Genomic DNA, 12929 nt, shown 5'->3' with positions numbered 1-12929 from the left:
AGCTGCTGGGGGCTGCAGCTGGTGTCTGTCCCAGAGCCCAACGGCTGCGTGTGCCTTAATCCCAGTCCCTTGGTGCCCCCCAGGCTGGCAGGTGGGCTGATGAGGCAGAAAGGAGGCAACAGGAGAGGGGTGGAGAGCCTAGCCCCCTCTCCAGGTCCCCACGGCCACCCTCTGGATCTTGCTACATGTGCCACCCCATCACCGTGTCCTCATCACCAGCTCTCCCCTCAGCCCTGAGCTGCTCCTCCCTCAGCCCTTAGAGGGAGGTCTGACCTCCTTGAGGTAGGAAGATTCAGCTTGAAAAGTTCAAACTGGAAAATACGAAGAAGAGATGAATGTCATGGCATATATGCCCCTTTGTGTCTTCTTTCTGGATGGGCCAGGGGATGTTTAGGCACATAGGTGGAGACAAACATTCACACTGGGACCGAGGTGTGAACGAACCCGACTTAGGTATATGCGCAGGAATATGGACAGGTGGGACACATCTGTGGCGTGCACATGGCATGTGAAGTGTGTGTGTTCTGTAGATGAGGAGTGCACAGCATGGAAGGTATACACATGTGTGAGGTGTGCATGGAGTATGAAGCACACACAGTATATGAGGTGTAATATGTGTAATATGCACATGGTGTGAGAGAGGAAATGTCCCATATGTGGGACATACTGATGTTGGAGGTTTACACGGCATATGAGTTTACATAGAGTGTCAAGTGTATCTGGAGTATTATGTGTACATGGCATGTAATGTATAAACCATGTGAGACTTGTACATAGTATGTGAGGTAACACGGAGTGTGAAATGTGTGTGTGTGTGTGAGGTGTACATGGAGTGGGATATGTACACAATGTAAGAAATGTACCCAGTGTGTAACATATTCATGGAGTGTGAGGTAGATATGGCACATGACAGACATACATAGTGCTTGAGATATATGTGGTATGTGAGGTGGACAGAGAGAGTGAACTGTACATTATGTGAGAGGTGTACAGTATGTGAGAGGTGTACAGTATGTGAGGTGTACAGTATGTGAGATGTGTACAGTATGTGAGAGGTGTACAGTATGTGAGGTGTACAGTATGTGAGATGTGTACAGTATGTGAGAGGTGTACGGTATGTGAGAAGGGTACAGTATGTGAGAGGTGTACAGTATGTGAGGTGTACAGTATGTGAGGTGTACAGTATGTGAGATGTGTACGGTATGTGAGAGGTGTACGGTATGTGAGAGGTGTATGGTATGTGAGGTGTACAGTATGTGAGAGGTGTACGGTATGTGAGAAGTGTACGGTATGTGAGAGGTGTACGGTATGTGAGAAGTGTGCAGTATGTGAGAGGTGTACGGTATGTGAGAGGTGTACGGTATGTGAAGTGTACAGTATGTGAGAGGTATACGGTATGTGAGAAGTGTATGGTATGTGAGAGGTGTACGGTATGTGAGAAGTGTACGGTATGTGAGAAGTGTATGGTATGTGAGAGGTGTACAGTATGTGAGGTGTACAGTATGTGAGAGGTGTACAGTATGTGAGAGGTGTACGGTAGGTGAGAGGTGTACGGTATGTGAGAGGTGTACAGTATGTGAAAGATGCACATTATGAGAGAGGTAGGTGGAGCATAAGGTGTACATTATGTGAGAGGCATACAGGGAGTGTGAGCTGTACATTCTGTGAGACGCATACAGGAATTGTGAGGTGTACATTATGTGAGAGGTATACATTATGTGAAAGATGTACATTATGAGAGAGGCATGCAGGGAGCATGTGGTGTACATTCTGTGAGAGGCGTGCAGGGAGCACATGGTGTGCATTCTGTGAGAGGCATGCAGTGAGTGTGTGGCATGTATTCTGTACGAGGCGTCGAGGGAGCGTGTTACATGCATTCTGTGAGAGGCGTGCATTCTGTGAGAGGCGTGCAGGGGGTGTGTTGCGTGCATTCTGTGAGAGGAGTGCAGGGAGCATGAGGTGTGCATTCTGTGAGAGGAGTGCAGGGAGCATGAGGTGTGCATTCTGTGAGAGGAGTGCAGGGAGCATGAGGTGTGCATTCTGTGAGAGGAGTGCAGGGAGCGTGAGGTGTGCATTCTGTGAGAGGAGTGCAGGGAGTGTGAGGTGTGCATTCTGTGAGAGGAGTGCAGGGAGCGTGAGGTGTGCATTCTGTGAGAGGAGTGCAGGGAGTGTGAGGTGTGCATTGTGTGAGAGGTGTTCAGGGAGCATGAGGTGTACATTATCAGAGAGGTGTGCAGGGAGCATGCACTGTACATTCTGTGAGAGTTGTGCCCAGTGTAAGGTGAGCACTGTATGTGACTTGTCTGCAGTTTATCAGGTGCACATAGCTATGACACCACAAAGGCATATGGAAGAATGCAGGTGAGGACAGATTGTCCTTCCAAGAAAATGTGCCTGTCAGCTCTGTCCTGGATTCACATGCTGGACCCATGGCACAACCTCCTGTGTAGTGTCATAGGCAGAGGAGACAGAGGGACATCCTCTGGCTTTTCAGGAGTCCTTTTGTGCATAAAGGAGAAGGCAGCTTTGAGAGGCTGCCTTCCTCAAAGAACTCAAGGACAATGTGCTCTTTGAGGAAGATCATAGGTTGGTAATATTGTTTTTACAGCTGACTTAAATCCCTCATGCTGCAAATTGAATTCTTTTTTTTTTTTTTTTTTTTTTTTTTTTTTTTTTTTTTTTTTTTTTGGTGCTTTCAAATGTGACGGTAGTGAACTCTCCTTTCATATAGACCTCCTCACCCCAGGAGCCTAATGTCTTTAGGCTGGAAGAATAATTAGCACCTTCATGAGCCCTGCCTGCTTGAACACTTCTAGTCATTAAGTTATTGTCACCTTATTTGTGTTGTTTAGTAAACAGCGAGTGTGTATTTCCAACCCCAGGAATCCAGCCCCACAAAGACCACAGGGCTCACCTCTGAGGCACGGAAAGGCTTTAATTACATGAAGAATAAGCTTGAAGGAGAGAGACTGGATGAATGAATGAACGCCTCAGGTCTTTCCAAAAGCCCAGGCATCAGTGGGTTCTTAAGCCTGGCCTCAGCTTCCCCTACCTGCTGGGCAGTCTCAACTCCTGCTATTTTCACTCACCTGGCTTCCCATTACCCGGGAAAGAACCCGGAGCGACAGACATTGTGAGGGCTGCATGGAATGTGAGGTGCACGTGGCATGTGGGGCCTGGTGGGGGAAAGAGCTGGGCAGGTTGCAGGGAGGGTCCCCCCACAACTCCACGCTCACATGGGTCACATCCAGGGCCCTTCAGCCTCTTCCCTGGGTAGTAGCCCACCTTCACCTCACATCCTGAATTGGGCTAAAGCTTAGTTCTAGATGAATTTATAATTAAATTTAAAAATCACATCTAGAGAATTCCCTCTTAAATTTAAGGACTACGTCAGTTTTGGAGGGAGTTTTAATAAACCTCTTAAAGAGGGGAATAAACAGCTCTAGCCTATTATACCTAGTTCTTCAAGAATCTCTTGGTTTGTAAGATATTCTTTCATTAGAAGTAACAAATTGGCCAGGTGCGGGTGGCTCATGCCTATAATCCCAGCACTTTGGGAGGCCAAGGCGGGTGGATCACCTGAGGTCAAGAGTTCGAGACCTGCCTGGCCAACATGGTGAAACTCCCTCTGTAATAAAAATACAAAACAATTAGCCAGGCATGGTGGCACGTGCCTGTCGTCCCAGCTATTCAGGAGGCTGAAGCACGTGAATCTCTTGAACCCCAGCAGTGGAGGTTGCAGTGAGCCAAGATCCTGCCACAGCACTCCAGCCTGGGGGACAGAGTGAGATTCTGACTCAATTTAAAAAAAAAAAAAAAGAAGAAGGAGAAGTAACAAATTGCCCATCAAACCCCATCCCCAAACTTTATCTCATGCCACCCCCATGCCCCACCCGCAGCCCCCACAGCACCAGGCATCCATCCTGGGAGGGCAGGAGCCATGCCTATCTGTACCCACAGAATCCTCTGCTCCTAGCAGAGGCGATTGTCCCATAGAAGGTGCTCAATAATTATTTTGTTCTCTCTGCGGGGAGCATTCTTCCCCGATGGCCACACGGCTAACTCCTAAGCCTCTTTCAACTCTTTGCTCAAATGTTACCTTGTCAACCTGACCACTCTATTTAACACTATAGCTGGCCTCACCCTGGCACCTCAATCCTGCTCATCTTGTTCTGCTTGTAATATTTTTCTGCCTGTATCGCCTTCTAACATTTATATATTTTAGTTATGATTATGTGTATTGCTTATTGTCTGCCTTGCTCCGCCAGCGTGTCAATTCCACAGGGACAAGGAACATGGTCTGTTTCGTTCTCCACCACATTCCCAGCACCTGAATAAATGTTTGTTGTATAAGTGAATGAATCATAGACTGGACAACTGAGAGTGGGACTATCCCCACCCCCCCAGTTGTGCCCTGCCCCCACACCCTGCACACTGGGAGGGAAGGGCACATGCTGTTGGTGGTCTTCCTGTTCCCTCCCTCCACAGTGCGGACTCCTGTTCTTCAACTCCCAGCTCAGCTGCCAGACTCCCAAGCCCTGCTTGTCTGTGGGAGGCCGGAGAGTACCCCCAAAGCGGGAAATGTGGCCATCTGTGGGGAATCTCTGGGACCCTGTCCCTAATCTGGGACCATGTCTATATCCTGGCAATATCTCAGTCCCTCCTGACCAACCCAGACTGGGCCCAGAGAAGGATCTATACCCACGTAGAGGGCAGATTTAGGCTTTCCCAGGGAGCAAGGTTGGCAGGGGACAGAGGGGAGCAGGGGCACTCAGCGTGGACCCAGGAACAGGAAGGGAAAGGCTGGGGACAGAGAGGGGACCTGGATCTGGCCCTGCCCCACCAGGCCCACTCATGCTTTTACCTTCTAGCCCTTTGGCGCCCCCACCTCCCGGTCAGATACGCAGCCTGTGTCGGCCCAAGTGCAGAGCCACAGGCCCAGCCTGGGCAGGGGCAGGGTGCATGAAGACTGGGGCAGGTGCAGGCTGGATTGGGTTTCCAGAGGCTATATATATAAAGGCTGCCGGGAGCCCCAGGGCCGCTCCCTGAGGGCACAACACTGTGGGGGCCCAGCCAGGCCCACATTCCTTTCCAGAAGCCAGCTCTCCATTTATAGCCCCTGGGCAGGCCAGCCAAGGGAGCTGAGTGGGGAGGACTGGAAAGGGCAGAGGGAGAAGGGGCAGCCCAGGCAGCACTCCCTCCCCACTCCCCACCAAAGGAGCCCCTCATCATGAAGACAGCAGAAACCAAGCCCAGGGTGAGGTGTGCACTTGCCCCCAGGCACAGAGCCTATCATTCTGGTCAGGCCTGCGTTGAGGGGTGAGGGGGCTGCCAGGGGACCCCCTCAAAATCCCTCAGCCCATTGCTAGTGGCCCCTCACAGAACAAGTCCAGCACCTGTGGACAAAGGGCACCGTTGACTAGACTCTGCAGTATAAGAGTTTGAATTTTTTCAGCTTCCAAACTTGGTATCCTTTTTCCCTCTGCCCCCAACCCAGCACTGGTACTAAAAGGACAACATGTTCAAGGTTGAACATACTTCTCCCTGCTCTGTGGGCAGCAGGGATGAGATGATGGTGTTGACAAACCTCTCTCCAAAGAGGAGACAGAACCAGAAGGGTGATTCCAGGCAGGTGTGGATGCCAGGCCTGGAGAGGTCTGAAATGGTCACTGAGTTCAGTAAGTTCCAATCTTCTTTTGAGCAACAGAAACCTGGTAGCAAACAAAAATCCCACTTGAAAGCCTAATATAAAAATGACATTTTACCACTAGAATGTCTGTGTGCTTTAAAACCGCACTTCCTAATTATGGAAGAAGATGTAACTACAAATCAAGCTTAAAACTGTCAGAGCAGTTTAGATTTATAAGCCACAAGTGATAAAATATTAAATGTGTTTGGTAAGTTCAAACATATAACATTTACTTATTTATTGTAAAGACAACTTGATGACAGTCCTGAAGAAGTTTTTATAAACACAAAGCACAAAAAGCAAAGTTGTAATCACTTGTCTCAGCATCCAATTTATTTTGTAGTTTCTAGCTTATTCAGATTTGGGAAAAATCTAGATTTGCATAGATAAGTGGTTTGAATAGCTCACCTGGGAATCTCAGAGTACTCTTCAATTAAGTAGACTCATTCATTCATTTGCCCAAGAAATATTTATTGAGTGCCTACTATGCACCAGGCTTTCTGCTGAGCCTTGAGCAAGTAGGAAGAAGTATTTGTTTCTAAATCATCAATATAACAATTACTTACATTCCTCATTGTGAGTATAGTGAAAAAACAATAAGAAGACACATCGTAGATGCCAAATCTCTCTATAGTATACCACTACAATATTGCAGCATGCCATGTATAATGCCCAATGTAAGAGAACATGCCCCAGGCATATGGGGTCTGAGCCTTTCCTGGGAAGAGCAAGTGTAATAGAACATGGATGTCTAATCATGTATGTGACTGCCAAGTTTTGAAGAAATTCAACCATCTTCATTGATGTCACAGTTCAAGAAGTTGAAATATATGCACAGAGATCCAAAGGGCATGAGGCCACTCATTCATTCATTGGACATTTATCAGGTGCCTACTGTGTGACTGCCACTGTGATGGTTTCTGGAAATGTCATTGTGAACAAAATGTCCTTGGCTTCGTGGGGCTAAGTCAGTCATGACCAAACTAATGAAGAAGATTATAAAGAGTGGCAGTGCCTGGAAGGAAATGAACAGGGTGGCGTGACCCAGAGTATGGGAGGCAGTTATCTTAGAGGGAATGGTCAGCGATGTCCCAAGGAGGCAAGACAATCTATTATATAAAATGCAGTCAATCCTGGGGAAAACCCAGGGCATAATGCTATGAGTTTAGAGCAGCAAGGACAAGGCCCCAAGGCAGGATCCTGTTTAGAGTGTTAGAAGACGAGAAAGGAGGTCAGACTAACTGGAGTAGAGCAATCAAAAAGGATGGTGGCTCCAGGTGTAGTAGGAGTCACAGGCTGAGGCTAGGTCATGCAGGGCCTGATAAACCAGGGGATTGAGATGAGATTTTACTCTAAATGCAAGAAGCTGCTGGGGAATTTGAAGCAGAAGGATGGCATAATCCCATTTACACTGTAAAGGTCTACTCGGGCTGCTATGTAACCAATGGATTATATTGAGACTAGAGAGGAAGTGAGGAGGGCAGCCAGGTTATTGTGGTCATCCAGAGCAGCAGTGTGACAGTTTAGTCCAGGATGGTGACACTAGGGATGGACAGACTTGAGACAGGTCTTAGAGGTAGAGTGGACAGCTCTTCCTCATACCCAGACTTCTCCTCAGGAACTCCAGCCTCAAAAATCCCCCTGCCTAATCCACACTTCCATCTGGATATCCAATATGCATTTCAAATTTTGCCCAAACCTGGACACTTAATCTACCACCCACAAACCTAGTCTTCCCAGCTCCATTCTTGCAGGAATCATCCTTAGCTCCTTGCTTATCTCACTGCCCACATGCAATCATGAGTAAATATTGCTAGCTCCATCTTGAAAACATATATCTAGAATTCAACCACCACTTGTCACCAGCTCCACTCACTGGAATTATAGCAATAGCCTCCTAATTGGTCTCCCTCCTTCTGCCCTTTCCCTCCAGTAACCAGCCTGCTCCTGTTAAAATGTAAATCAGATGGTGATATTCTTCTCTTCTGCTCAAGCCCTCCAGTGGCTTTCCATCTCAGAATATAATCCCTTTTCTCTCTCTCTCACCTCATTTCCCACTATCCCTTTTACTCACCCTGCTGCAGACATATGAGCCTCCTTGCCATACTTTGAAACTGCCAAACAGAGTCCTGCCTCAGGAACTTTGCACACGCTTATCCCTCTATCTGGCCCTATATATCTCCAGGTATCTGCTTCCAATTCTCTTAATTCAGGTCTCTGCTAAAATGTAGCAGAGAGGCCTTCTCTGATCACTCCATAATCTTCATCACTGTGTCCCCCTGCCTTGCTTTTTCTTCATAAGCTTCTAAACTCCTGGCATCACATACTTCCTTGTTATTTGTTCATTGTCTGTCACCCTGCTTACATTGACAATGTAAGTGCCAGAGTCATGGTTTTGTTCATTGCTCTAGCCCCACACTTGGACTGTAACTGGCATATAATGGATACCTAACAATATGTGGATTTCTGGGTGACCCCCTGCGGCTTGGGTGGGGTGAGGCCAGGACTTTGCTGCTCTTGCCAGGATTTAGAGTTATCATCACTGCTGCTCCATGACGTAGACGTTACTGAATGAACAAATACAGGTGGTCCTATGGAGTAAAGTGAGGTGAGTACTTCATGAAGGGAGACCTTCAGCACCACTACCAGCAGCAGAGAAGTGAAGAAGGTAGGACCCCAAAAGAGCCCTCCAGGTTTTGTGGGGAGGACTTCTTAGGGTCCAGAACCGCCAGCTAGGAAGCCTTCCAGAAGTTAGTGGGAAAGGCACAAAGATCACTCCTGCTTAAATTTCTGGTTTCCAGGAGGGGAGATCCAGGCAGGGATGTATGGCCAACAGAGATTCCTAGCCAGAGTGCTGAGAGGACTGTGTGAACTGCATATTCAGGAAGAGGTTGAGAGGCCCCCATGGGGGTGGCCGGTATGCTGAGGCTTGTATGGGAGCCAGAGTTCCCACATTCCATGGGGTGGTTGCCTCCTCCTGTTTCCAGCCTTTCCAGTGAGGCTGCAGGAAAGAGACACAGCTGAGGCCTGGAGACTACGTGGGACTCTGTCAGGGCATGGTGCCATGGACGAGTTGTAAGCCTTGGGGAGGTAGCATCCAACTCTGAAAGCCCCTTGCTCGAATAACTCTACATCACTGCCTGAGGGCTTCCACATCCTTGGTCTCTTCAGACTCTCATCCCCACCACAATTACTCCAAGAAATTACTGTCATTCCCAAATCTATAACTGGAAACTGAGGCTAAGGAAGGAGACAGGACTTCCACAAAATCACACAGTGGGGACACTCTGAAGTCTGGATTCAACTGGTCTGCAAATCACACTCTCAGAGACTTCAGGTGAGATGAGGTGAGATTCTCAGGCCAGGTCCTGAAGTTTGCGACCTTGGCCAAATGCACTTTCCTTGACTCAGCACCGCGGGTGAGGCAGAGCCAAGAACGGAGGAGAAGGGTTTTCTTCCCAGCTGAAGAGGCAGCTCAGCCTAGACCCCAGGCATGGCACTGGACAACCCTGCTGTGGAAACGTGCAGATTTAGATGGACGGGATTCCTCACCTGGGCAGGATCCGAGTTTGGAGAGATTGGCGCGAAGCTTTAGCAGCAATCTCTGATTCCTGTACAACCATGGCGGGGTTTCTAAGCGTCTAGGGAAGAAGGACTGGGCCCACGACCTCCTGAGCAACTCCCAGGTCGGGGACTGGTGGAATATCACAGCCTCTACGACCCGTTTGTCTCGAGCTCTCCCACTTCAACTATCGGGGTTTCTCTGCCTGTTGTTGCACTCGTGCGTTTCTTTGCACCTGACACTCTAAGCTTTCTGCTTTCTGCGTGTCTCTCAACCTCTTTCGGTCCCTCTTTCACGGTCTCACTCTCTCAGCTCTATGCCCCCAATCCCTTGCCTCTCTCCAAATAACTCACGACCTGATTTCTACAGCTGCTCTACCCATGGGTTCCCCAAAAATCAGGGGCAGAGGAGTATTAAAAGTCAGCTCAGAGGTGAGCGCGCACAGCCAGCGTTTCCCGCGGACACAGCAGTCGGGTGTTGGAGAGGTTTGGAAAGGGCTTGCCGGAGAGCCAAGTGCAGCCGCCTAAGGCTACCAGTCGCTCCCTCCCTCCCTGCCCGGTAGGGAACCGAGAGCGCGCGCCAGTGTGGAGGGGCGGGCTGGCTGGCCACTCTGCGGGCCCCTGCGGCCACCCAGGGGACTCCCCAAGCCCCGCCCCGCTGTGTTCCTATTGGCCTCGGGCTCCCCCGCCCCTAGCTGCCCGCCTGGGCTCCGGGGCGTTTAGGCTACCACGGATAAATAGCCCAGGGCGCCTGGCGCGAAGCTAGGGGTGAGGAAGCCCTAGGGCGCTGCCGCCGTTTTCCTTAACCACAAATCGGGCGGGACAGGACAGGGAGGGGTGGGGGACAGTGGGTGGTCATTCACACTTCCAGCACTTTACTATCAACAGCCAGGGCTCCCGAGCGGCAGAAAATTCCGGCCACTCTCTGCCGCTTGGGTTGGGCGAAGCCAGGACGGTGCCGCGCCACCGCCAGGATATGGAGCTACTGTCGCCACCGCTCCGCGACGTAGACCTGACGGGCCCCGACGGCTCTCTCTGCTCCTTTGCCACAACGGACGACTTCTATGACGACCCGTGTTTCGACTCCCCGGACCTGCGCTTCTTCGAAGACCTGGACCCGCGCCTGATGCACGTGGGCGCGCTCCTGAAACCCGAAGAGCACTCGCACTTCCCCGCGGCGGTGCACCCGGCCCAGGGCGCGCGTGAGGACGAACATGTGCGCGCGCCCAGCGGGCACCACCAGGCGGGCCGCTGCCTACTGTGGGCCTGCAAGGCGTGCAAGCGCAAGACCACCAACGCCGACCGCCGCAAGGCCGCCACCATGCGCGAGCGGCGCCGCCTGAGCAAAGTAAATGAGGCCTTTGAGACGCTGAAGCGCTGCACGTCTAGCAACCCGAACCAGCGGTTGCCCAAGGTGGAGATCCTGCGCAACGCCATCCGCTATATCGAGGGCCTGCAGGCTTTGCTGCGCGACCAGGACGCCGCGCCCCCTGGCGCCGCCGCCGCCTTCTATGCGCCCGGCCCGCTGCCCCCAGGCCGCGGCGGCGAGCACTACAGTGGCGACTCCGACGCGTCCAGCCCGCGCTCCAACTGCTCCGACGGCATGGTAAGGCCGGGACCCCAGGAAGTGAGGAAGTTAGGGCGGCGCTCCGAATATCTGGGATGTGCTTCCAAGGGCGGGGAGCTGGCCTTGCGGGAGGTTTAGTACAGGATCCTTTCCAAGCGAGAGGACCCCCGTGTAATGGGCAGCTGTCACTGGGGTAGCCTAATTGTTTTGGAAGCGTGCGGGCATGCGTTCGAGCCACCCCGTTGGGGGCGCGATTAGAACACTGCAGCGCGGACATGAAGCTCTTTTTCTGTATTTTTTCCTACTTCCAAAATGTAAATTTGCGCCCCTTGGTGACTGTCCGCCCTTGGTTTGGCCCTGCATGTTGCAGACCTCATCTCCTACCCACCCGTAATCACCCCCAACCAGGACAGGTCTGGGCCCGGAACTCGAGGCTGGGGCTAGAGTTAGGGAGGGGGCGGCTACAGGGATTGGTGTTCGGGCCCCGCGCCGTCCCGCGGGCCTGACTCAGTCGCCCTTGCTGTTTGCAGATGGACTACAGCGGCCCCCCGAGCGGCGCCCGGCGGCGGAACTGCTACGAAGGCGCCTACTACAGCGAGGCGCCCAGCGGTAGGTATTCCGGGCTTCGCCCTGCTCGCTCCTCCTCCCCATGGCCTTCATGGAGCTGTCCTGGCCTCTCTCTATCTAGGACGCCCCCACCCCAACTCACATACGCCTATGTCCCGGGAGGTGGTGCAGGCGATGAAATACTAAGCAAGTAGCTCCTTCTCCTTTCGATTGTCCCGGACTCTGACAAGTCCTCAGTTTCCAATCTGTCTCAAAGTACTGGACCCAGGGGTGGGAGGCTTGTCGCGGCCGCACCCCTGCTTACTAACCGAGCCCTCACCGCGCAGAACCCAGGCCCGGGAAGAGTGCGGCGGTGTCGAGCCTAGACTGCCTGTCCAGCATCGTGGAGCGCATCTCCACCGAGAGCCCTGCGGCGCCCGCGCTCCTGCTGGCCGACGTGTCTCCGGAGTCGCCTCCGAGCGGGCAAGAGGCTGCCGCCCCCAGCGAGGAAGAGAGCGGCGACCCCACCCAGTCCCCGGACACCGCCCCGCAGTGCCCTGCGGGTGCGAACCCCAACCCGATCTACCAGGTGCTCTGAGGGGCGGGTGGCCGCCCACCCGCCCGAGGGATGGTGCCCCTAGGGTCCCTCGCACCCAAAAGATTGAACTTAAATGCCCCCTCCCAACAGCGCTTTAAAAGCGACCCCTCTTGAGGTGGGAGAGGCGGGAGAACTGAAGTTTCCGCCTTCTGCCACCCAGGGCAAGGACTCAGCGCGGTTTTTTCCACGCAGCACCCTTCCCGGAGATCCATTGTGATGGCCGCTCCGTGTTCCTCGGTGGGCCAGAGCTGAACCTTGAGGGGCCAAGTTCAGCTTTCTCGCGCCCTCCCCCATGGGGGTGAAACCCTCCCAGACCTAAGCCCTGCACCGGGATGCACCGGTAATTTGGGGGGCGTGAGGCCCAGGTGCACTCCTGTCCCAAATGTAGCAGGTGTAACCGTAACCCACTCCCAACCCGTTCCCCGGTTCAGGACCACTTTTTATAATACTTTTGTAATCTATTACTGTAAATAAGAGTTGCTTTGCCAGAGCAGGAGCCCCTGGGGCTGTATTTATCTCTGAGGCATGGTGTGTGGTGCTACAGGGAATTTGTACGTTTATACCGCAGGCGGGCGAGCCGCGGGCGCTCGCTCAGGTGTTCAAAATAAAGGCGCTAATTTATACTGCGGTGGCTCCAGCTTTCCCTGGGCATGGGAGTGGGATCCGGAGGAAAATCCGCAAACTGGGCCAGCTGTGCCTCAGCGACCCCTGTAGGCAGCAGGCGGATTGCAAGGAGGAAGCCTGCTGCCTGGGGAAGGAAGGAGGGGTGCAAATTTGTCCAATACGTGGGGAAGTTCCTCTGACCTTGACTACCTCACCACACACTTCCGTGGCTCTTATGGAAGGGTACACAGGTTGATATGAGTATTTTTTAAACCCATGTCTGAGCTCGCCTCCCAGAGATTCTGATTTAATGTTTCTGCCCCAGATACCCAGGGCCAGGTACTGGTATTTTTTTCAAAAGCTCC

At 52.1% G+C, this 12929-nt stretch overlaps 1 protein-coding gene across 1 annotated transcript; it reads left to right on the top strand.

The window, feature by feature from the left end:
• The first annotated feature begins 10014 nt into the window (after window positions 1-10014).
• Window positions 10015-12584, top strand: MYOD1 (myogenic differentiation 1). The gene is made up of 3 exons (XM_005578483.5): window positions 10015-10856; window positions 11348-11426; window positions 11711-12584. The coding sequence occupies exons 1-3, from the start codon at window positions 10227-10229 to the stop codon at window positions 11959-11961; spliced, it is 960 nt and encodes a 319-aa protein (XP_005578540.1). The 5' UTR covers window positions 10015-10226; the 3' UTR covers window positions 11962-12584.
• Window positions 12585-12929: the final 345 nt, after the last annotated feature.

Source organism: Macaca fascicularis, chromosome 14 (genome assembly GCF_037993035.2).
Source record: "Macaca fascicularis isolate 582-1 chromosome 14, T2T-MFA8v1.1".
Lineage (NCBI taxonomy): Eukaryota > Metazoa > Chordata > Mammalia > Primates > Cercopithecidae > Macaca > Macaca fascicularis.
The sequence above is the reverse complement of the archived record's forward strand: the minus strand, read 5'-3'. Positions and strand labels throughout refer to the sequence as shown.

What these genes read in the sequence shown, in the direction of transcription:
- MYOD1 (XM_005578483.5), top strand. Translation starts at nt 10,227, where the DNA reads ATGGAGCTACTGTCGCCACCGCTCCGCGACGTAGACCTGACGGGCCCC. An exon ending in CCAACTGCTCCGACGGCATG is followed by an intron (nt 10,857 to 11,347) that starts GTAAGGCCGGGA and finishes TGCTGTTTGCAG; the next exon opens with ATGGACTACAGCGGCCCCCC. An exon ending in CTACAGCGAGGCGCCCAGCG is followed by an intron (nt 11,427 to 11,710) that starts GTAGGTATTCCG and finishes CTCACCGCGCAG; the next exon opens with AACCCAGGCCCGGGAAGAGT.